The following is a 16,871-nucleotide window of genomic DNA, read 5'->3' on the forward strand; positions in this document are numbered from 1 at the left end:
GGTGTTCGTGACCCTACTCCTTCTGCCTCCTTTCCGGGAAGTCAGGCCAAGTCACACCCAATGACCTTGGTGACCCCCGGCTCCTCCTTAGGTATTTAAGATGGAGTGCCTCGGGAACCTTTCTCCTCAAACCCTCCTCTTCTGGATTTCCCCGTTACTGCTCGGGGCACGACTACCCTCCCAGCCATCCTCAACTCCCTCCGACAGCGCATGGTCAATCTAACTGAACCTCCCTGAAGGGGATCAGCCCTCATCCCTTCCCACGGGGTGTGGGGGGGAGGAGAGTGCCTGCCTCCCTCCCCTCAGCTGTGATCTTCCCAAGGTCTGGCCATTTTCCCGATCCCTCCTTCAAGCCCCAGCTAAATTCCACCTTGTACGTCTAAGAAGCCTTCCCCATCCCCCTCAACGCCCCAGTCCTCCTCCGACGTTATGTCCAACAGGCACCCCTGTTAGATGGTGAGCCCTTCAGGACAGCGGCTGCCCTTGCCTTCCCGTGTATCTACAATGCGGAGAACGCAGCGAGTACACAATAAATGCTGATTCATCCGGAGCAAGCTCTTCCCTCCCGGCTGACCAAACCAAGCGTGTTGGCAAGGGCCTCCTTCCCTCACCTGGAAGATGAGGGTCAGTCCCAGTCTCTGGGGTGCCCCCACACACAGACCCTGATGCCGACAGCAAAGTCACACCCTTTATTCGCGGTGCCCCGTGGCCACGGCAGGTCTCAGGAAAATACTTTCTCCCAGCATGGGTGCCCTCCCCCCCCCCACCCCAGGCGGCGGGGGCAACCCCGGCCACAAAAATAGAAGCCTCCTTCCCCTATTGCACATCAGAGGTGGGCGTGGGGCCCCCAGAAAAAAACCCACGCCCCTATATACATGTCCCAGCAGCTCCGGCCAGCAGCCTAAGGAGGTGGGGACCATTGGCACATTCTTTGCTCCCTGGAGGGGGGAGGGGAGGAGGGGGTGGCATCACACGTGAGGTGAAGAAGCAGGAGCGGGGAGATGGGGGGAGGCTCTCTCTCTGGTGCCCTGGTCCCCAAAGTCTGCATCTTCCTTCTCCGGCTCCCCTGGGCCTGCGCCGCCACGGCCTCTTGTCAGCTGCGGCCCCCAGATTCTTTAAACCACTGCTCTCGCCCACCTTCAGCTACGTTCTGTCCTCCACCACCGCCCCCTCTCTGGCCCCATCCTTGGCAGTCCCCAGCACCCCCCATGCAGCCCCGCCGTCCCGTGGCCCCCCGCCCCTGCTCCCTTCAATCCCAGCAGCTGGGCCCTGAGGGCCCCGGGGTGCTGGGGAGTGTGGGGGGCGATTATGGCTTTGTTAGGGGAGTGATGGGGGGAGGGGACTCCTGTCGTCCCCCCCAGGGTCCCCAAGTTTCACACAAAGGAATCATCTGTGGCAGAAGCAGCTGCATAAATAGGGGTGAGGGGAGAGCAGAGGAGCAGGGGGGTCACTTGGAGAGTTTGCTGATGACACGGATGAGCGCCGCATTCTCGTCCTTCAAGCGCTGGTTGTCGGCCCGCAGGTCAGATAGGGCCTGAGGGAGAGGCGGAGTGAAGCAGGGGTCAACCGAAAGGAAGGTGGGCCAGACCCCAACTCCAGCCCCATCACAGCCACTCTCCTCACCTTCAGTTCCTCCTCCAGCTGGGCTGCCTTCCTTTCTAGGGCCCGCCGCTCCTAGGGAGGGGGCCAGCAGAGAAATGGCAGGGGCCGGCGCCTTCAGGACACGTTCCTTTCGGGCTCTGAGCGCCTACCCCCCACCTCCACCCCCACCCCGCTCCTCCACTATTAGACCAGGAAGCTGCAGACCCAGGGTTACCCAGAGGGTCAAGCTCCAGACCCTCCCCCCAGCTTTCCTCCCACTCACAAATCTCTCCAGCTCCAGCATAGCTGGCCTATCTGCGTACTGCTCTTGTCTCTGTGGGGGGAAGCAGAAGGGAGTGAGGGAGGGGAGAGCAGGGGAGCAGAGGGGACGGGAGCAGGCAGGGGGCAGGGGGCATGGGGAGGGGAGAGAGCTGGGGAGGAAAGCCCTCAGCCCCCAGCCGCTGACCTGCGTGGCACGCTCCAGTTCCACCTTCAGCTGGGACAGCCCCAGGGTGGTCTCCTGCAGGGTCTCCCTGAGCCGCTCATTCTCACCCTGCAGGCTCAGGTACAGCTAGGGTGCAGAGGGCAAGGGTCAGGGGGCAGAGGTGCCCAGGACTCAGAGCTGGCAAGAGCCCCAAGAGCTCCTGGTCTAACCCCAGCCTCAACTGACAGACGGGGGAACTGAGATTCAGAGAGGGGCCCCCTCAAACCTGAGCCCCTGACCCATGGACCAGTGAGGCTCACCTTGCGGAAATTGCTGTTGTCCGGGTGGGGGTCCCCAGGGTCTGCCCGTGGCCGGAGTCCCTTGGAACCATCCACCATGCTGGGGACCCAGGAGACCCAGTCAGTCTGAGGGCCAGGCCCGCTCCACTCTACCCACCCTCCCTCCGAGACCCCGGTTTATGGTGGGGGGACAAGCAGCCACAGCTGTACCTGGGGGCCGGGCTCTCCTCACTCGCAGGGTCTGCAGGCTCAGCCTCCTCACCCTGGAACCGAGGCAGGTGGGAGGTGAGGAGGGCACCACACCGCCCTCTGTCACCCCCCCCCACAGTGAGGTCCCCAAACCAGGACGCAGACACGCAAAGACGTTAACGCATGCGACAGGTTCGTCCCAACCGACGGGGAAGCCGAGGGCTCCCTTGAGGTCACCCACCCAGGCCCCGAGATCCCAAACGCAGCCTCCGGCCCCTCACCTCAGCCAGCCCCCGCCGTTCCTTACGGACCCTCCGGAGGTCCAGAGCCGCCTGCTGGCTGCGGCCTTCCCCCTCGGGCTCCTCTGCTGGAGTGAGATGGGGTCAGACGCAGAACACCCTGCCTGCCCTCCTGCCCACGCCCTGCCCAGCGCCCCACCCCCCCCTCCGCTCCCCACCTTCATGTACCTCTTTGGACAGCCATGTCCAACTTCTCCAGCCCAGGCACTCGGGGCCGCCGAGCAGAGTCCTGCAGGACGGCAGAGGGCGTCAGCCAAGGGGGGAGCGAGCCCCGAGTCCCCCACCCCCGACATCATCCTGTGCCCCCACCCGGCTCACCAGGCTCTCCAAGCGCGTCTCACCCTTCTCGGGCTCAGGGCCCCGCCCGACGCTCTTTTCTGCCTCTTTCAGGTCAGTCAGCGTCACCCCCCTGGGGAACAGGGACAAATGAAGCGATGGGACCCCAGCAGCGCTGCGGGCTCCAGCACCCACCCACGCAGAGAAGCCTCACCTGAGTCGATCTCCGTGACTGGCGCATGAGCCGGGATCGCGCCTTGCGCTGAGACTCTGACTCCTCATCCCTCACAGGCATCTGGTACGATCTGAAAAAGGGGAGGAGGAGGGAGCAGGCCAGACGGGGGCTGGCACAGCTCTGCTGGCACCCCCCACCCCGGGCAGCGCCCCTCCCCCGCCTCCTTTACCTCCTTCGGTCCCGGGAGTCGGTGAGGGCCAAAGAGGCTGGCCCGGGGGCGTTTGGCGTGGCTGGCGGTGGCGTCGGGGGCTCCTCGATCCTGGGATTTGGGAGGGGAGATGACTACGGCCGCGCCTCACTCCTCATCCCCCATGGCTCATCACCCCCTCTTTGCCCAGGCTCCCAGGGAGTTGGTGGCCCTGGACCGGGATGCCAGCCTGGGCCAGGCCTGTGCTCCCCAAGGGCGCCCCAGATACTCACGCTTCGGGGGTCTCGTTCATCTTCCGGGACAGCGTTGGGGGCACGCGGGCCAGACGGAGCTCCTTGGTCTATGGAAGAAAGAGGGTGGGGATGGGGATGCAGCTCCCCCTAAGGGTCATCCTGCCATCCCGCACGGGTAGAGGAAGATTCTCCTTGAGACAGGTCATCTCCAAACCCAGCCCAGGTCCCCCCAACCCTGGCTCCAAGTGACAGGGAATGAGATGGGACTCAGACCCTGGCCCACGCTGCAGATCAACAGGGATGAACTGCCCCCCAGCCCCCCAGGCCCCCTCATCTTCCACGGCCTTGGGCACCTGGCTTATAGCACAGGCACTCCACAGCCTGGCATCTGGGGGTGGGGGTCCCCCAGGCCCACCTCACTGACTCACCTTGGGGCTGGGAGGGTCCAAGCTCTGTGGGGAAGATACTCCATTCAAGGCACTGGGCTCTGGGGGAGAGGGGCAGTCAGAGGTCAGCAGGTCTCCTCTCCCCCCCTTCCCCCTCCCCCAGGCTCCAGGGCCTCCTCACCTGGAGGTTCCTCCTCGCCATCCTCCTCGTCACGGAGTGGGGGGGCCCTGGTGCCCCCCGGCCGCCGCTCCTTGGAGAGATCTTGGAGGGAGATCTTCTCCCGGCTGCTCAGACGGCACACAGAGCTCCTGGGAGGACACACGGAAGGAAGCCCATGCTGGGGTGAGGGGCCGGGGGAGGCCCTGCCCGGCCCTGCCCAGACCCACCCCTACCTCCTATGTTTGCTGCTGCTTGGCAGCTGCGGCTCGGAGCCGGCCTCTGACCCGCGGCCCTGGGCCAGGGCTTCTTTCTGGTTCCGAAGCTGGGGAGAAAGAAGGGCAGGAAGATGTCGGGGACGGCCAAGTCCTGAGACACCGGGGGCCCCGGAAGATGGTGGGGTGGAGCATGGGGAGCCACAGTCAAGCAGGCCCAGGGGCCTGAGAATCAGGGCTCCAGGGGAGGGTGAGGCGGGAGGTCCCCCAGGGGGCCCAAGGCCCAGGGGAGGGTGAGGCAGGGGGGTCCTTCAGGGGGCTAAGGCCCAGGGGAGGGTGAGGTGGGCGGGGGGGGGGACACCTGATAATCAGGGTTCCAGGGGAGGGTGAGGTGGCGGATCCCCCAAGGGGCCGAGGCCCAGGGGACGGTGAGGTGGGGGGTCCCTGAGGGGAAAAGTGAAGGGTAGGGTGAGACCCTGGGGGCCTCACATCTTCCTGCTTTCGGGCCAGCTCCTCCAGAAGGCTCAGGACTTCTTCATCTGCCAGATCACAAGGACGCTGCCCCTGGAGTGGACAGGAGGAAGGAAGGTGGTGGTGAGCCCGGGGCTGTGGAGGCCAAGCCCCAGCCTTCATCTGCCCTAGGACACAAGGCATTCACCAGTCTACATATTCCTTCCTTCCTTCCTCCCTCCCGCCAACATGAATTTACTTAACACCTACTGCATGCTGAGGCACTAGGGTACAAAGATAAAGCAAAACTGCCCCATCCACTCCTGACCTCTATGGAGGGGAAACATAAATGTGGGGGGGGGGCCCACAGGGAGAAAGTAAGCATTTATACAGCACCTACTGTGTCCCAGACACCACCCTAAGCACTTCTTACAAATGTTATCTTATTTGATCTTCACAATCACCTGTGGGGGAGGTGACAGCTGAGGAAACTGAGGCAAACAGAGGGGAAGGGCCCTGCCCAGGGTCCCGCAGGGAGGAACCCCGGCCTTCCTGACTCCAGAGCTCTGCGTCCTGCAGCGCCTCCAGTGGCCTCAGACACACTTGACAAAGTGACCAGGGAGACCAGAGGAGGCCATCGGAGAGGACTCCCAGCCAAGATGGCGACCTGAATGTAAGTCTACCACCAAGCTCCCCCGCGCCTACTCCAGCAAAAATGGGAAATTCTGCCAGACTGGATGATGATCGAGAAATCCCACAAGAAGCCAGTGGCCGCCCGGGAGAAAGCCTGCGGAAACGGGACCCGAGAGCCGCACTCTGATGCCGGCCACAGCTCGTGTTGACCTCACACTTCCCAGAGACCGGAGAGGGCCCAGACGACCTCAGAGACCAGAGGGCAGGTCAGAGGTGACCCAGGTCGAGGCCGAGCAGCGCCCGCTCCATCAGAAGCCTGCGGGGGCCAACCTTTGTGCCAGAGCCAGGACTACACAAATACCAAGAAAGGCAGCCAGAGACAAGAAGGAGCAAACGTCACGTGTGAAAGGGACTCCCTGAAAACAAGGACGCAGACGGAGGAAAAGAGCGCGCACGTGGTCCGACAGCAAAGCTGGGCGACCTCTCAGAAAGGCCTCAGCCCATCTTTCAAGAAAGAAGCACTGTGCTCAGGATCCCTCAAGACCAGCAGCCATGACCAGCAAGGAGAACAGAGCTTGGAATTCAGTATTCCAGAAAGCGAGAGAGGTTTGCAACCAAGGCTTACAGCTCAGGGTGGCAACGGCCATACAATAGTAAGAGTGGGCGTTCCTACAGGGCTTCATAAACACCACCTCGATGAATCCTCACAACCACAATGGGGAGGGGGTTGATGTTCTTAACCCCATTGTACAGGCGAGGAAACCAAGACTGAGATAAAATGACTTATCCAGGGTCACAGCGCTAAGAACTGTCTGAGGCTGGATTGGAACTTGGGCCAGCAGCTCTATCCATTCTACCACCAAGCTGCCCACAGAAGGATAAAAACGGATCTTTAATGGAGCAGAGGCCATCGAAACATTTCTGACAAAAAGACCAGAGGTGAACAGCGATTTTGATTTACCAGCACAAGAGTCCAGAAAAGCCTAGGAAATGTAAAATGATGGTGTGGTGCTAACACTCTAACAGAGGGAGAAAAATAAATCCCCCTTCATGACCATTACTTCTTCAGAGTATTGAGGAAGCTGAGAGAGGCAAACTGAGGTCAGAGGGGTGGCTTGTTCTGTTCTGAGGGTCAGAAAAAGGGAAGGGAAGGGAAGGCACAAGAAAAGAGGGGGATGGGGGGGAGACAAGATGGAAAACAGTCTATCCAAGGACAAAGGTGAGGGCTGACCAGAGCCGGAAGTCAGCTGCACAGGGATGATAATGGAGCCCAAACAAGACAGCACAAAGAGGAGAAGAGAGAGCCCAGGGGCAGGATGAGAAGAAAAGGCAGCATCAGTCAGTGAAACCCTGGAGGAGGGGAGGGGTCACCGGCATCAAAGGCTGCAGAGACGAGGCCTGAGAGCCCCAGATCTGAGAGAGAGTAGCAGCACCTCTGAGCCAAGAGGTGAGGAGAGGTGGGCACAATCAGCGAACGTGGCTCTTTCTTCTCTAGGAGAGAAGGAGGACCAGACCAAAGCTGGAGGGCCCTGGGCACATCTCAGGGCAGCAGGGATGGGAAGAGAAGAGGGAAGACGGGGGAGCCCCTTGGGCACTGAGCTCATACCAGCAATCTGACTGCATCATTCCCCCACTCCACTGCCCGCAGTGGCTCTCACTGCCTCTAGAATCCAATCAAAGCTCTTCTGTTTTGCTGGACAGCCCTCTCTGGCCTGGCCCCAATCTGGCTGTGCAACCTCCTCAGAAACTCACAGGCTAGCCAGATGGTCTTTCTCTCTCCCTCACACAAGGCCTGGTGTTCCCTTTCCTGGAGCACAAACCCTCCTTACCTCTGCCTTCAAGACACAGCTCAAGCACCTGGCGCGCACACACACACACACACACCCATACACACACCCTCCCTTGGGGTATGCTAGGTGGCAAAATGCACAGAGTGCTGGGCCTGGAATCAGGAGGACCTGAGTTCAAATCTGGCCTCAGACACCAGCTGGCTGGCCCTGGGCAAGTCACTTCCCCTCTGTCTGCCTCAGTTTCCTCATCTATAAAATGGGGATCACGATAGTTCCTCCCTTCCAGGGTTGTGACAATCAAATGAGGTAATAATCGTAAAGTGCTTAGCACAGTGCCTGGAATACAGCAGGTGCTTAATAAATACTCGTGCTCTTCCCTTCCCCTGTTGTCTCCCCATTACAAGTTCCAAACGAGTAAGGGTTATTCATTCTCTCACGTGTATCCCCAATGCCTAGAACACAGAAGGTACCTAATAAATGCTTAATGACGGGCTGACTAAATAATCCTTTGTTCAGGGTCATGGATCAGGGGAGGGGAAGAGGGTCCTTAGAGACGAGCTCACGGCCTAATGAGCCGTCCATTTTACAGATACAGAAAGTGAAGCTTCCAGAGAAGGGCCTGTCCAAGGTCGGACCACCAAACGGCAATGGGGGGGGCGTCCAACCAGGCCCTGCCCATTCAGGCCTTCCCCCAGGATTCAGGCCGGAAGAAGCTGTTGCTCCCCCTTCCCCTGGCATGGCTCGGGCCCCTCACCGCATGGGTTAAGGAGTCCATGCCTCCCCCGTGCTCGGCCAGCAGGCGGCAGGCATCCTCCACGCCCCAGTGGGCAGCTGCATGTAAGGGCGTCCAGCCATCCCCGTCACGCAGCTCAGGGTCATAGCCGGCCTGGAGGAGCAGCCTGCAGTCAGGGAGAGAGATAGGAGGTCTGACATAAGAAAACGGAGACCATGCCGCTCACTGGTCGGCGTCAAAGCCAAGAACCAAATCTGGTGGAGGCCACAGGACCCCCTGCCCCAAGTCCGGGGCTTTGTCCATCTTTCTTGTGTCACAGATCCCAGGGGGGTCAGTCCAAGGGCCCCTTCTCAGAAGCACGCTTTTAAAGGCACGAGATAGCACACGCAGGATAACTGCCTGTACTGAAATGTAGTGATAATTCTGAAAAACCCAAGGTCACAGAAAGCGGATAAAGGCTCACTGGTGTCGTCCAACCACCTGATCTTACAGAGAAGGAAAGTGGGGCTCAGCGAGGCAAAGCTCCCGGCCCCCACGCTGTCCTTCCACAGATTCACTGGAGCGGCATCGCCAGCAGAAGGGGCCTCGGGTCCAATCCTCACCTGACCAGGCACCCCTGCGCCTCGCATCCACCCAGTGGACGCAAGACCTGCAGGAGGGGGAGTGCGGCCCCTCGTGCGCCGGGCCAGGCCTCAGGGCTACTTAAGTGATCCGGACACCAGCCTTACCGAGGCCTCCCGGCCCCTTCCCGCCCTGGCTCCTGCTTCTGGTAGCTGGGACCCAAGCTCGGGGAAGCCTCCTTTACCTGCAGACACCTCTCAAGCCCCACCTAGATTTCCTCAGTCCCAATGCCTTCAACTCTTTCTGAGGCTTCTCCTCTGGATTCTCCAGTGTCAGTGTTCTTAGAAATGGTGCCCCGAGGTCACCTGTCCAGGGCAGGGCACAGCAGGACCGGCCCCCTTCCTAAGCCTGGACAATGGGCCTTTTCTTCATCCAGCCTAAGCCTGTTCTGGCTGTTTGTCTGACTGCCACATATCCCAGAAGGCTCACGGGGAGCTTGCGGTCCACTAAGACCTACAGCTCTTCTTCAGAAAGCAGTCATGCAACCTTTATCTTTATTGCCAATTAACTGGACTGGATCAGATACAGCACGTTAATCGTGCCCGTCAAGCTACTCTTGTGGGACTGTCATTCAAGTGGGTGGCTCTGGAGCCCAGTGTGAAAATCTGTGGTCTTCATCTACAGGCCGTCCTAGCCTTGACCCAGGTCACTGGCGAAAAGGAGCCGCTTGCCCCAGGCCCAAGCGCAGATACCAGGGGCCCTTCTAACTTCCCCACCATTCCAGCTCCGGAAGCTGTCAAAGGCATTTGTGAAGCCTGGTGGCACCTCGTGACCCAGGAGGGGAGGCTGGCCCAGCCCCTACGTGCCCCGCCAAGCCGGCTCCGGTCTCCTCGTCACCCACCCACCCGGCTTCCGAGGGCAGAGGAGCACCCTTACCGTACCTCATCACCTCCATGTAGCCCTTGGCGGCAGCCACGTGCAAGGCCGAGGCGCCTGTGCGGGGGTGGCGGGCCTCTGGCATGGCACCCCCATTCAGCCAACACCGCGTGTCACGCAGCAGGAGCTCCTCTTCAGCCCGCTTTGCAGCCTGCACATCCACACCTTTGGGGAGAAGAAACGAGCCCGGGGTCAGCGCTGGGAGAAGGCAGGGGCCCGCCGGCGCTCCCCGCGGCCCGCCGCCCACCTCGGCGGGCAATCTCTGCCCTCAGCAGACTCTCCATGGCGTCGGCCTCGGCCAGGTCCAAGGGCAGGTCCCCATCACTGTTCACGGCGGCGATGTTGGCCCCGTGGCTCAGCAGGTACCTAGAGGCAAGGTGGGAGGAGGGCAGAGCTGGGAGAGCCAACTCCGTGCCATCATGTCCTGGCCCCTGAGGGTGTGGAGGCAGGAAAAAAGACCGTTCTCCAGAGCTGCAGGAAGGAACAGCACCAGCTCCAGAAGCGGTCAGCAAGCACTTGGGAAATGCCCAAAGACTGTGGGCCAGGCACTGGCCTAGGCCTCAAGGAGCTCATGGTCTAATGATGTAAAATCCGGATAATAAACAGTAACATAATAAAACCACTGAATAATAATAAAATAACGAACAGACGGAAGGCCCTCGGATTCAGAGGGCTAGGGAAGGTGAGAAGCGGTCCAGGCCTGGGCCTGTGGGCTGGAGGGGGAGAAGGGGAGTGGGGGAGTGCAGTGTTAGAAGACTGGAGAGGCCGGAGGAGGCAATGGCTTCTGAGGGACCTTGAAGGCCAAGCAGAGCATTCTGTATCTGACCCTAGGGGCCACAGGAGCCCCTGGGGGGTGGGGGGGTCACATAGTCTTTTGGCAGCAAAGTGAAGAATGGGCTAGAGTGAGGAATTGAGGCAGGCAGACCCCCAGCAGCTGGTACAGGAGTCCAGGCTTGAGTGACAAGGGCCTACATGTCACGAAGGTGAAATCAACAGGCCTCGGCACCATACAGGATAAAGGATGACCCCTAGGTCGTGAGCTGGGGGGACTGGGAGGACGGGGGAAGGTGGCAGCAGAGAATCCTGGGGACAAAATACTGAATTTTGTTTTGAATGTGTCGAGTCTAAGAGTTTAAAGGGCAATTGGGGATTAGAGTCAGGAGAAAGACTGGGGCAGGGCAGGTAGGTTTGAGTCGTCAGCACAGAGATGGTCATTCAGTCCTTGAGAGCTGATGGGATCACTGAGGGAACTGTGGTACGGAGGGAGAAGAGAAGGCGGCCCACAATGGAGCCCTGTGGGACCCAGGCCACGACCTGGGGGGGGATCCGGCAAAGGCGACCGAGCAGGCATGGCCAGGCGGGGAAGAGGAAAAGCAGGAGGGAGAGAAGAGAACACAACTCAAAGGCTGAGGGGAGCCTGCCTCCCTGCACCAGACTGCCAACTCGCCTCCCAGGCTTCTGGCTCCCAAGGCTGCCTTGTGTACAGTTTAATTAGGGAACGTGAAATAATGATATTCGAAATGACTGCTGTGCAGGTTTAAACTACTTTAATGACTAAGCTATTAAAAACCAGAGCTCTGTCTTTAATCAAAATTGTATTGGCCATGAACGTTCTGAGGCCGCTACTTTATTTTGCCTGTACGCTGTCTTCTTTACAGAGTATCTTTATTCCCACCAACGTCCAATATGATAAATCTCTTTTCAACACATGATTTTGGAGCAAGCGTCTATGGGCTTCCCCAGAGTGCCTAAGGGGTCCAAGGAGAGGGCAGAATCCCCGTCCACATGGCCAGAGAGCAGCTCCTTCAGAAAGGGCCTGGGGCTGGTGGATACACTGAGCCAGACACCGGGCTCAGTGACAAAGGTGAGGGGCTGCTGAGGAGCATCAAGGAGCGAGAGCACATCTGGGGTCACACAATGGTAGCCACTCGCCAGTCCTGGCGAAGTGGTCACTGATGGGGTCTTTTCTGTATACCAGCAGGCTGAACTCAATGGGCAAAGAGCTGGGTGAAGGCACACTGACTGCATCCAGCCTGGCCTCTGGCACGGGAGGGACATGAGGACCAGGAAGGGAAGGTCAGCAGAAGGGCTTTGACCGCCCAGACAGAAAGAGGACAGTGATGACCAATCACCAGCCTGGCACAGAGGCACGTGCCAGGAGCCCTCAGAGACCGGCTAACCAGACACCTGCCCGCTAGAGCTTTCTGCCCACAACTGCCTAATGATCCTTTCATCCTTCTAAACTGAAGACACCAACACAGGGAAATTCTCTTTGAGGCACGAGAGGAGGAACTGGCTGCTGGGGTGGAAGCGCTGATCCCTGGCAGGAAGGGCCAGCCCCCCTGCAGCCTGGCACAGAAGGAGGCACCGTCAAGCTCTGAAGCTGTGACCCTAGAAAGATAGAGGCCAGGCGAAGGGACCAAGGGGGATGACCAGCCAAGCTGGTCCAGCAGACAGAAGCAAGGGCAGACTGGCCAAGGCAAAAGCCTCCCAGCAATCCACCCAAAGGCCACAAGCAACAGCTGACTATATTCTAAGGGCAAAACTGCTCGGGCTGGAGTCCAGGAGGCCCAGGTTCAACTCTGGCCTCAGACGCTCGCTCATGCGGCCTGGGCTGGCACAGTGCTTCCCCTATGCCCACCTCAGTTTCCTCATGTATAAAATGGGGAAAACGGACTAGGATGAGGACCGAATGAGATCCTGGCACACAGTAGGCACTTAATGAATGCCCGACCCAAGAGCAGGGCCAGGGTGAGTGGGGCCGCTGCCGCTGCCGTTCGTCCTCTGTTCTCGAAGAGGACCGTGACAGCAGGGAGGCGCTGCCATGACGTGCAAGTGAGCTGGGTGGAAGAGAGGGAGGCTGTGCCGTCACCAGCCTCAGTTTCTCCTCCAGAGTCATCTGGGCCCAGAGACCAGACACACATCAGGACGGCTGGAGATGGCCCAGGATGCAGTGAGGGACCTCGGCCTTTTTAAGCTAAGATCTTTCCCAGGCCTCAGACTGGCTGAGGCTACCCCCATTCAGTGGTTAAACCTAGGTAAGAAATGAGGCAAAAAATGGCCCTTTTACGTAGTCAAAAATATATCTATATATAAAGAGCTAAAGGAAAAGGCACCCACTAAGGAATTCTGCACAGGCCCCACAGCCATGAGGGCAGCTGGGCGGCACAGCAGATAGAACACCAGGCCTGAAGTCAAGTTCAAATCTGCTGCCTTCTAAAAGAAATGCCAAGATAAAAACTCTTACAAATGTCACAGCCAAAATCCAGAGCTTCCAGTCCATAAAACAGGCAACCAAGAGACCTTGGCCTTCTTTCTCCCCATCCCTCATTCTGCTAATGTTTTTTCTGCCAAAAAGAAATGACTTTTGGACAGGAAAGGACAGAAAACACTCCAACACTGATGGAGAGCTGAAGGCCACGATCATTGAGGAGCTAGGGAGAGAGTGGTCAGTGGTCCTCAGGACCGAGCACATGGGATGACCAAGGCTCCACCCAGCCCACCGAGCAAGTGTCGTTCCATTGATCAAGAAAGGGCTGAGACCGTCTGCACCCCAGCAAGCCGGGCTCCAAGAGGCCCCAGGAGGCCCAGCACGCCCTGCGGAAAAGACACTGGCCCCTGCAAAGCAGCTGTGGCGGCCCTGGCATGGTCAGGCTGGCGTGAGGACCCGAAGTCCTCTCTGGATGGGGCAACAAGGCTGGCAGAGCAAAGTACTTGGAAAACCACCTCGTGCCATTCTTGTGGGAAGGATGGAGAGAGAAAAAAGTGAAGTGTCTAGGACGAGGAGGAAGCTCTGAACAGAGCTCAAGGCCCCCTGTGGAAGAGCACATAAGCTCCATGCCAACCTGACAGGTCTCCAGGAGAGTGCCCCCGGGATCACAGTGGGCCTGTGCTGGCGGGGTGAGGGAGAGGAATGGGGCAGAAAAAGCGCAGTGCTTGTGTGGGCATTGAGGGGGCAACTCCTGTCTGGAGAGCACCTGGGGGCAGCCAGGAGGGGGAAGAGCCTGCATCTGCCCAGGAAGGGCTGGCTGAGGAGGAGGGAAAGACACTGGGGCAGCCCCGAGGGGGCCAGTTTAGGCAGAGGAATGGGAGGCCTTGAAGGGTCACGCTGGCCCCTCCTCAGAGGCCTCAACAGAAGCCGGGCAGCTCCTTGCCATCGAAGTTACAAGGAGGTCCCTTCAGAGGAGGGCCTGGACCTGGTGGGCAAAGCCTCTGGATCTGAAGTAAAGGCCGGAGCGGGTACAGATGACCGTGCAGGGCCCTGGAGACCAAGCAGGGTAGAGATGGGGGAGCAGAGGGGTCAAAGGCAACAAACTTTCAGAACTAAAAGAAGCCTCAGACATGCTGGCCTGGGGGTTCCTAACACAGGGTCTGCAAACGGTTTGTCAAGTTGCTAACTTCCCACCTAATTTCCTTCTTTCTCTGCACTTTATATATTTGAATACACTGCTCTGAGCAGGGGTGCATGACCAGCAGCCCCATGGCCTCTGAGTCCATCCCAGCACCCTTCTCCCAGTAAACAGCCCAGAAGAGGTAGACCAGGAGACAAGGAGATACCCGGCCCTTGATGAGGCGGGGCAGAACGCAGAGAAGAGGCCTCCCAGGTCAGCTGAGGCTGGCCCAGGTCGGGCACAGGCTGCCCAAGGGCCCTCTATGGGGAAGGGATGCCTGCGACCCCAGCTAGCTCCAGTGATAGCCTTCTTCCCAGGACGACTCCCTCCCTCCAGGACTCAGGGTCTTACTGGGCAATGTCCAGGTATCCGCAGGAGGCAGCCACATGCAAGGGAGTCCAGCCCTCATTGTCAGCTTGGTTGACTGAGGCCCCCTCCTCCACTAGGAAGCGGACCACCTCCAGGTTCTCATCAATGCAAGCCTGGCAGAGGAAGGAGAGAGGAAGAGGGGTTGGGTCAAGGCTGGGGGTAGGGGATGGAGCTTCTGACCCTTGACCCCCTGGCTGGGTACTACCTTCTCTTCCCTGGGGAAAAGAGGCTCAGGCCCTTTGACCTCGGCTTCCTCCAGGCCCCAGATGTCTGGGTCCTGGCCCCTTTCCCCCCAGGGAGCACCGAGGTTAAAAATAGTGTGGGGTGTGAGACTGCTCCCTGTGCCTCCAGAGGGCCCGTCGATGTCTCCACCCTAGACCCTCAGCCCTGCTGGCTCTGACTCTTCTCCCCATCTTCCTTCTCCCCCTCCAGGCCCGGGTGCCTGGACTCCCAAAGACCAAACCGCAGAGGCCCAAACACCCAGGTGCCCGAAGGGACTGGAAGACAACGAAGCACTCCCCACCCCAAGCCTGCCCCCCCCCAACGCCAGGGGCCTGGAGAGGAGGGAAGGCACCCAGGGCCAGGAGGATGAAGTCATGGAAACTCAGGCAGGGAAGGGGGGCCGGGCCCACCCCCAGCTCTGGGAACGGTCTGAGCTCCAGGCTCCGTTTATTTCCTCCCCGATGCCATGGAGACTCGGGGGAAGGGGGGGAGTGACAAGGGGGCTTCCCCTACAAGGAGCTGGTGAGAGTTAAGGAAGGGCTGGGAGTGAGCTGAGCCAGCCAGTACCTGGGGACCAGGCATCCCATTCTCCAGGCCCTGATCCCTCCTCCCCCCCCACTCAGACCCAGGCAACTGATGCTGGGCTCTCAGGAGTCTAGGGGGCACCCCGAAGTCTAAGCCCTGCCCCCAGAGTGCTGGAGAATGGTCTGGGGAGAGTAACAAGGCATCTGATGTTTCTGCCTGGGGGTAGGGGAAGGGGAGGGAGGCTGGGTGGGACAGTGCTAGGAAGGTGCTTAGAGATCACAGAGCAGGAAGGCATGGACAGCCCAGGTCACACAGCGACCCAAGAGACAAATGTCCCCAGAGCCATTCGTCTGGAGGCCCCCAGGACCCTACAACACAGTGGCTGACCGTGCAGGCACGAGGCCTGGCTTTGAGCTCTTCTCTGCGCCCTCCAGCCAGCTGGTCAGGAGAGACACACCCTGGAAGGGGGGCAGCCTGGAGCTCGGTGACTGGGGGGGGGGTCCTCAGCCTGGACAGGGCCTGCAGCAGCTCAGCAGGGGAGACCTGAGGCCTGGGACCAGCTCGGGGGGAGAATGGGTGATTTCTGATGCTGCCGTACCACAACCTGTCAAAGTGAGGGGCTCTGACAAAAAACCTTCCAGCTCCCACCACGCCCTGACAGCTGTAATGCCGGGTGAGGCCGGGGAGGGGAAGTGTAGGGAGGAAAACTTGGGGGCCTGTTTGCAGAAAGAACAGAGGATTGGGGGGAATTGTCTCCACGTGCATAGAGGGACCTGGGGAATGGGCCCCACTGCCCGGGGGAATGCTGGGGTACAGGAGGCAGCAGGGAGAAGGGAAGGTAGAGGCAGGCCCCAAGGGGAGCCCTCAAGAAGGGGGCCAGGAAGCTGGACCAGGGCCCCAGGGCTTGAGACCTGGAGGGGAGGCTCTGACTCTGGGCCCAGATTAAAGACACCCTGGCCAGGAAAACCGGCAATACAGGGGGCAGGAGGCAGGTGCAGAGGTCCCGGGACAAGCCTGGGAGGGCCCTCGGGGGCTGGCCTGGGGGGAGGTCATCTCTGAGCCTCCAGGGGAGGGGGTGGAGGAGCCTGGAGGACCCGGACCAGCCTATCCCCAGGAGCCACAGCACGGGGCAGGCCCCTCTCCTGACAAATGGGGAAGCGGAGGGTCACACAAGTGGGACTGGGGGAGGCAGGGTCACCCGGGGAGGGCCGCCAAGGCCGGGTTTCCTGTCTTCCTAGGGATCCCCGCGTTTATCCGCGGGCCTGGCACACAGTAGGGGCTTCAGAACGCCGGTGCACAGACTGCCAAATAAGGAGTCCTGGAGGGAAGGACTAAGGTGGGGCCGCTGGCGGGAAGGGCCTCTGTTGGGGGGGGGCGTCCGCGGGCTGGGAGGGGGAGGGGAAGGGGGAGGGGTGGGAGAGGGGACCCTGCCGGAGGCCCCCCGCCGCGCGCACCTGGTGCAGGGCGCTGATGCCGTCCGCGTTCGTGCTGTCCAGCAGCCCCGGGCCGGGCCCCCCGCGCACCATGGCCCGCGCCTCCTCCAGGTCGCCGCCGGCGCACGCGGCCAGGAACTCGGCGGCGCGCTCGAAGCGCACGGTGCGGGCCCGGGCCCGGCCCCCGCCGCCCGCCGGCTCCCCGGCCCCCGCCGCCCGCGCCCACTGCCGCAGCTGCTCCTGCCGCCGCTCCCGGGCCGCGCCCGCCCCCGCGCCCGCCTCCGCCGCCGAGCCCGACATCCCGGCCCGGCGTGGCCCGAGCGCGGAGCCCGCGCGGGTATCCCCGGCCGCCGCCGCGCCCGACCCTCCGCGAGCCCCCGATTCCC

At 60.6% G+C, this 16,871-nt stretch overlaps 1 protein-coding gene across 2 annotated transcripts; it reads right to left on the bottom strand.

Annotated features, from left to right (window-relative positions):
* Nucleotides 1–674: 674 nt before the first annotated feature.
* PPP1R12C (protein phosphatase 1 regulatory subunit 12C) lies at nucleotides 675–16,800 on the bottom strand. 2 transcript variants are annotated; one of them, XM_078146037.1, is made up of 21 exons: nucleotides 16,507–16,800; nucleotides 14,288–14,418; nucleotides 9,793–9,911; nucleotides 9,551–9,710; nucleotides 8,070–8,214; nucleotides 4,932–5,006; nucleotides 4,464–4,552; nucleotides 4,252–4,379; nucleotides 4,113–4,171; nucleotides 3,724–3,791; nucleotides 3,473–3,562; nucleotides 3,282–3,373; nucleotides 3,111–3,199; nucleotides 2,961–3,021; nucleotides 2,775–2,857; nucleotides 2,515–2,567; nucleotides 2,326–2,404; nucleotides 2,048–2,152; nucleotides 1,865–1,915; nucleotides 1,624–1,674; nucleotides 675–1,534 (listed from the first exon to the last, which is right to left on the bottom strand). In XM_078146037.1, the coding sequence occupies exons 1-21, from the start codon at nucleotides 16,783–16,785 to the stop codon at nucleotides 1,448–1,450; spliced, it is 2,094 nt and encodes a 697-aa protein (XP_078002163.1). In that variant the 5' UTR covers nucleotides 16,786–16,800; the 3' UTR covers nucleotides 675–1,447. The 2 variants fall into 2 exon arrangements, with proteins under 2 accessions (XP_078002163.1, XP_078002162.1); XM_078146036.1 differs by having other exon boundaries at nucleotides 2,775–2,860.
* Between the last annotated feature and the right edge of the window lie 71 nt (nucleotides 16,801–16,871).

The sequence above is a fragment of the Phascolarctos cinereus genome, unplaced genomic scaffold (assembly GCF_003287225.1).
Source record: "Phascolarctos cinereus isolate Bilbo 61053 unplaced genomic scaffold, phaCin_HiC Scaffold_726;HRSCAF=1367, whole genome shotgun sequence".
Lineage (NCBI taxonomy): Eukaryota > Metazoa > Chordata > Mammalia > Diprotodontia > Phascolarctidae > Phascolarctos > Phascolarctos cinereus.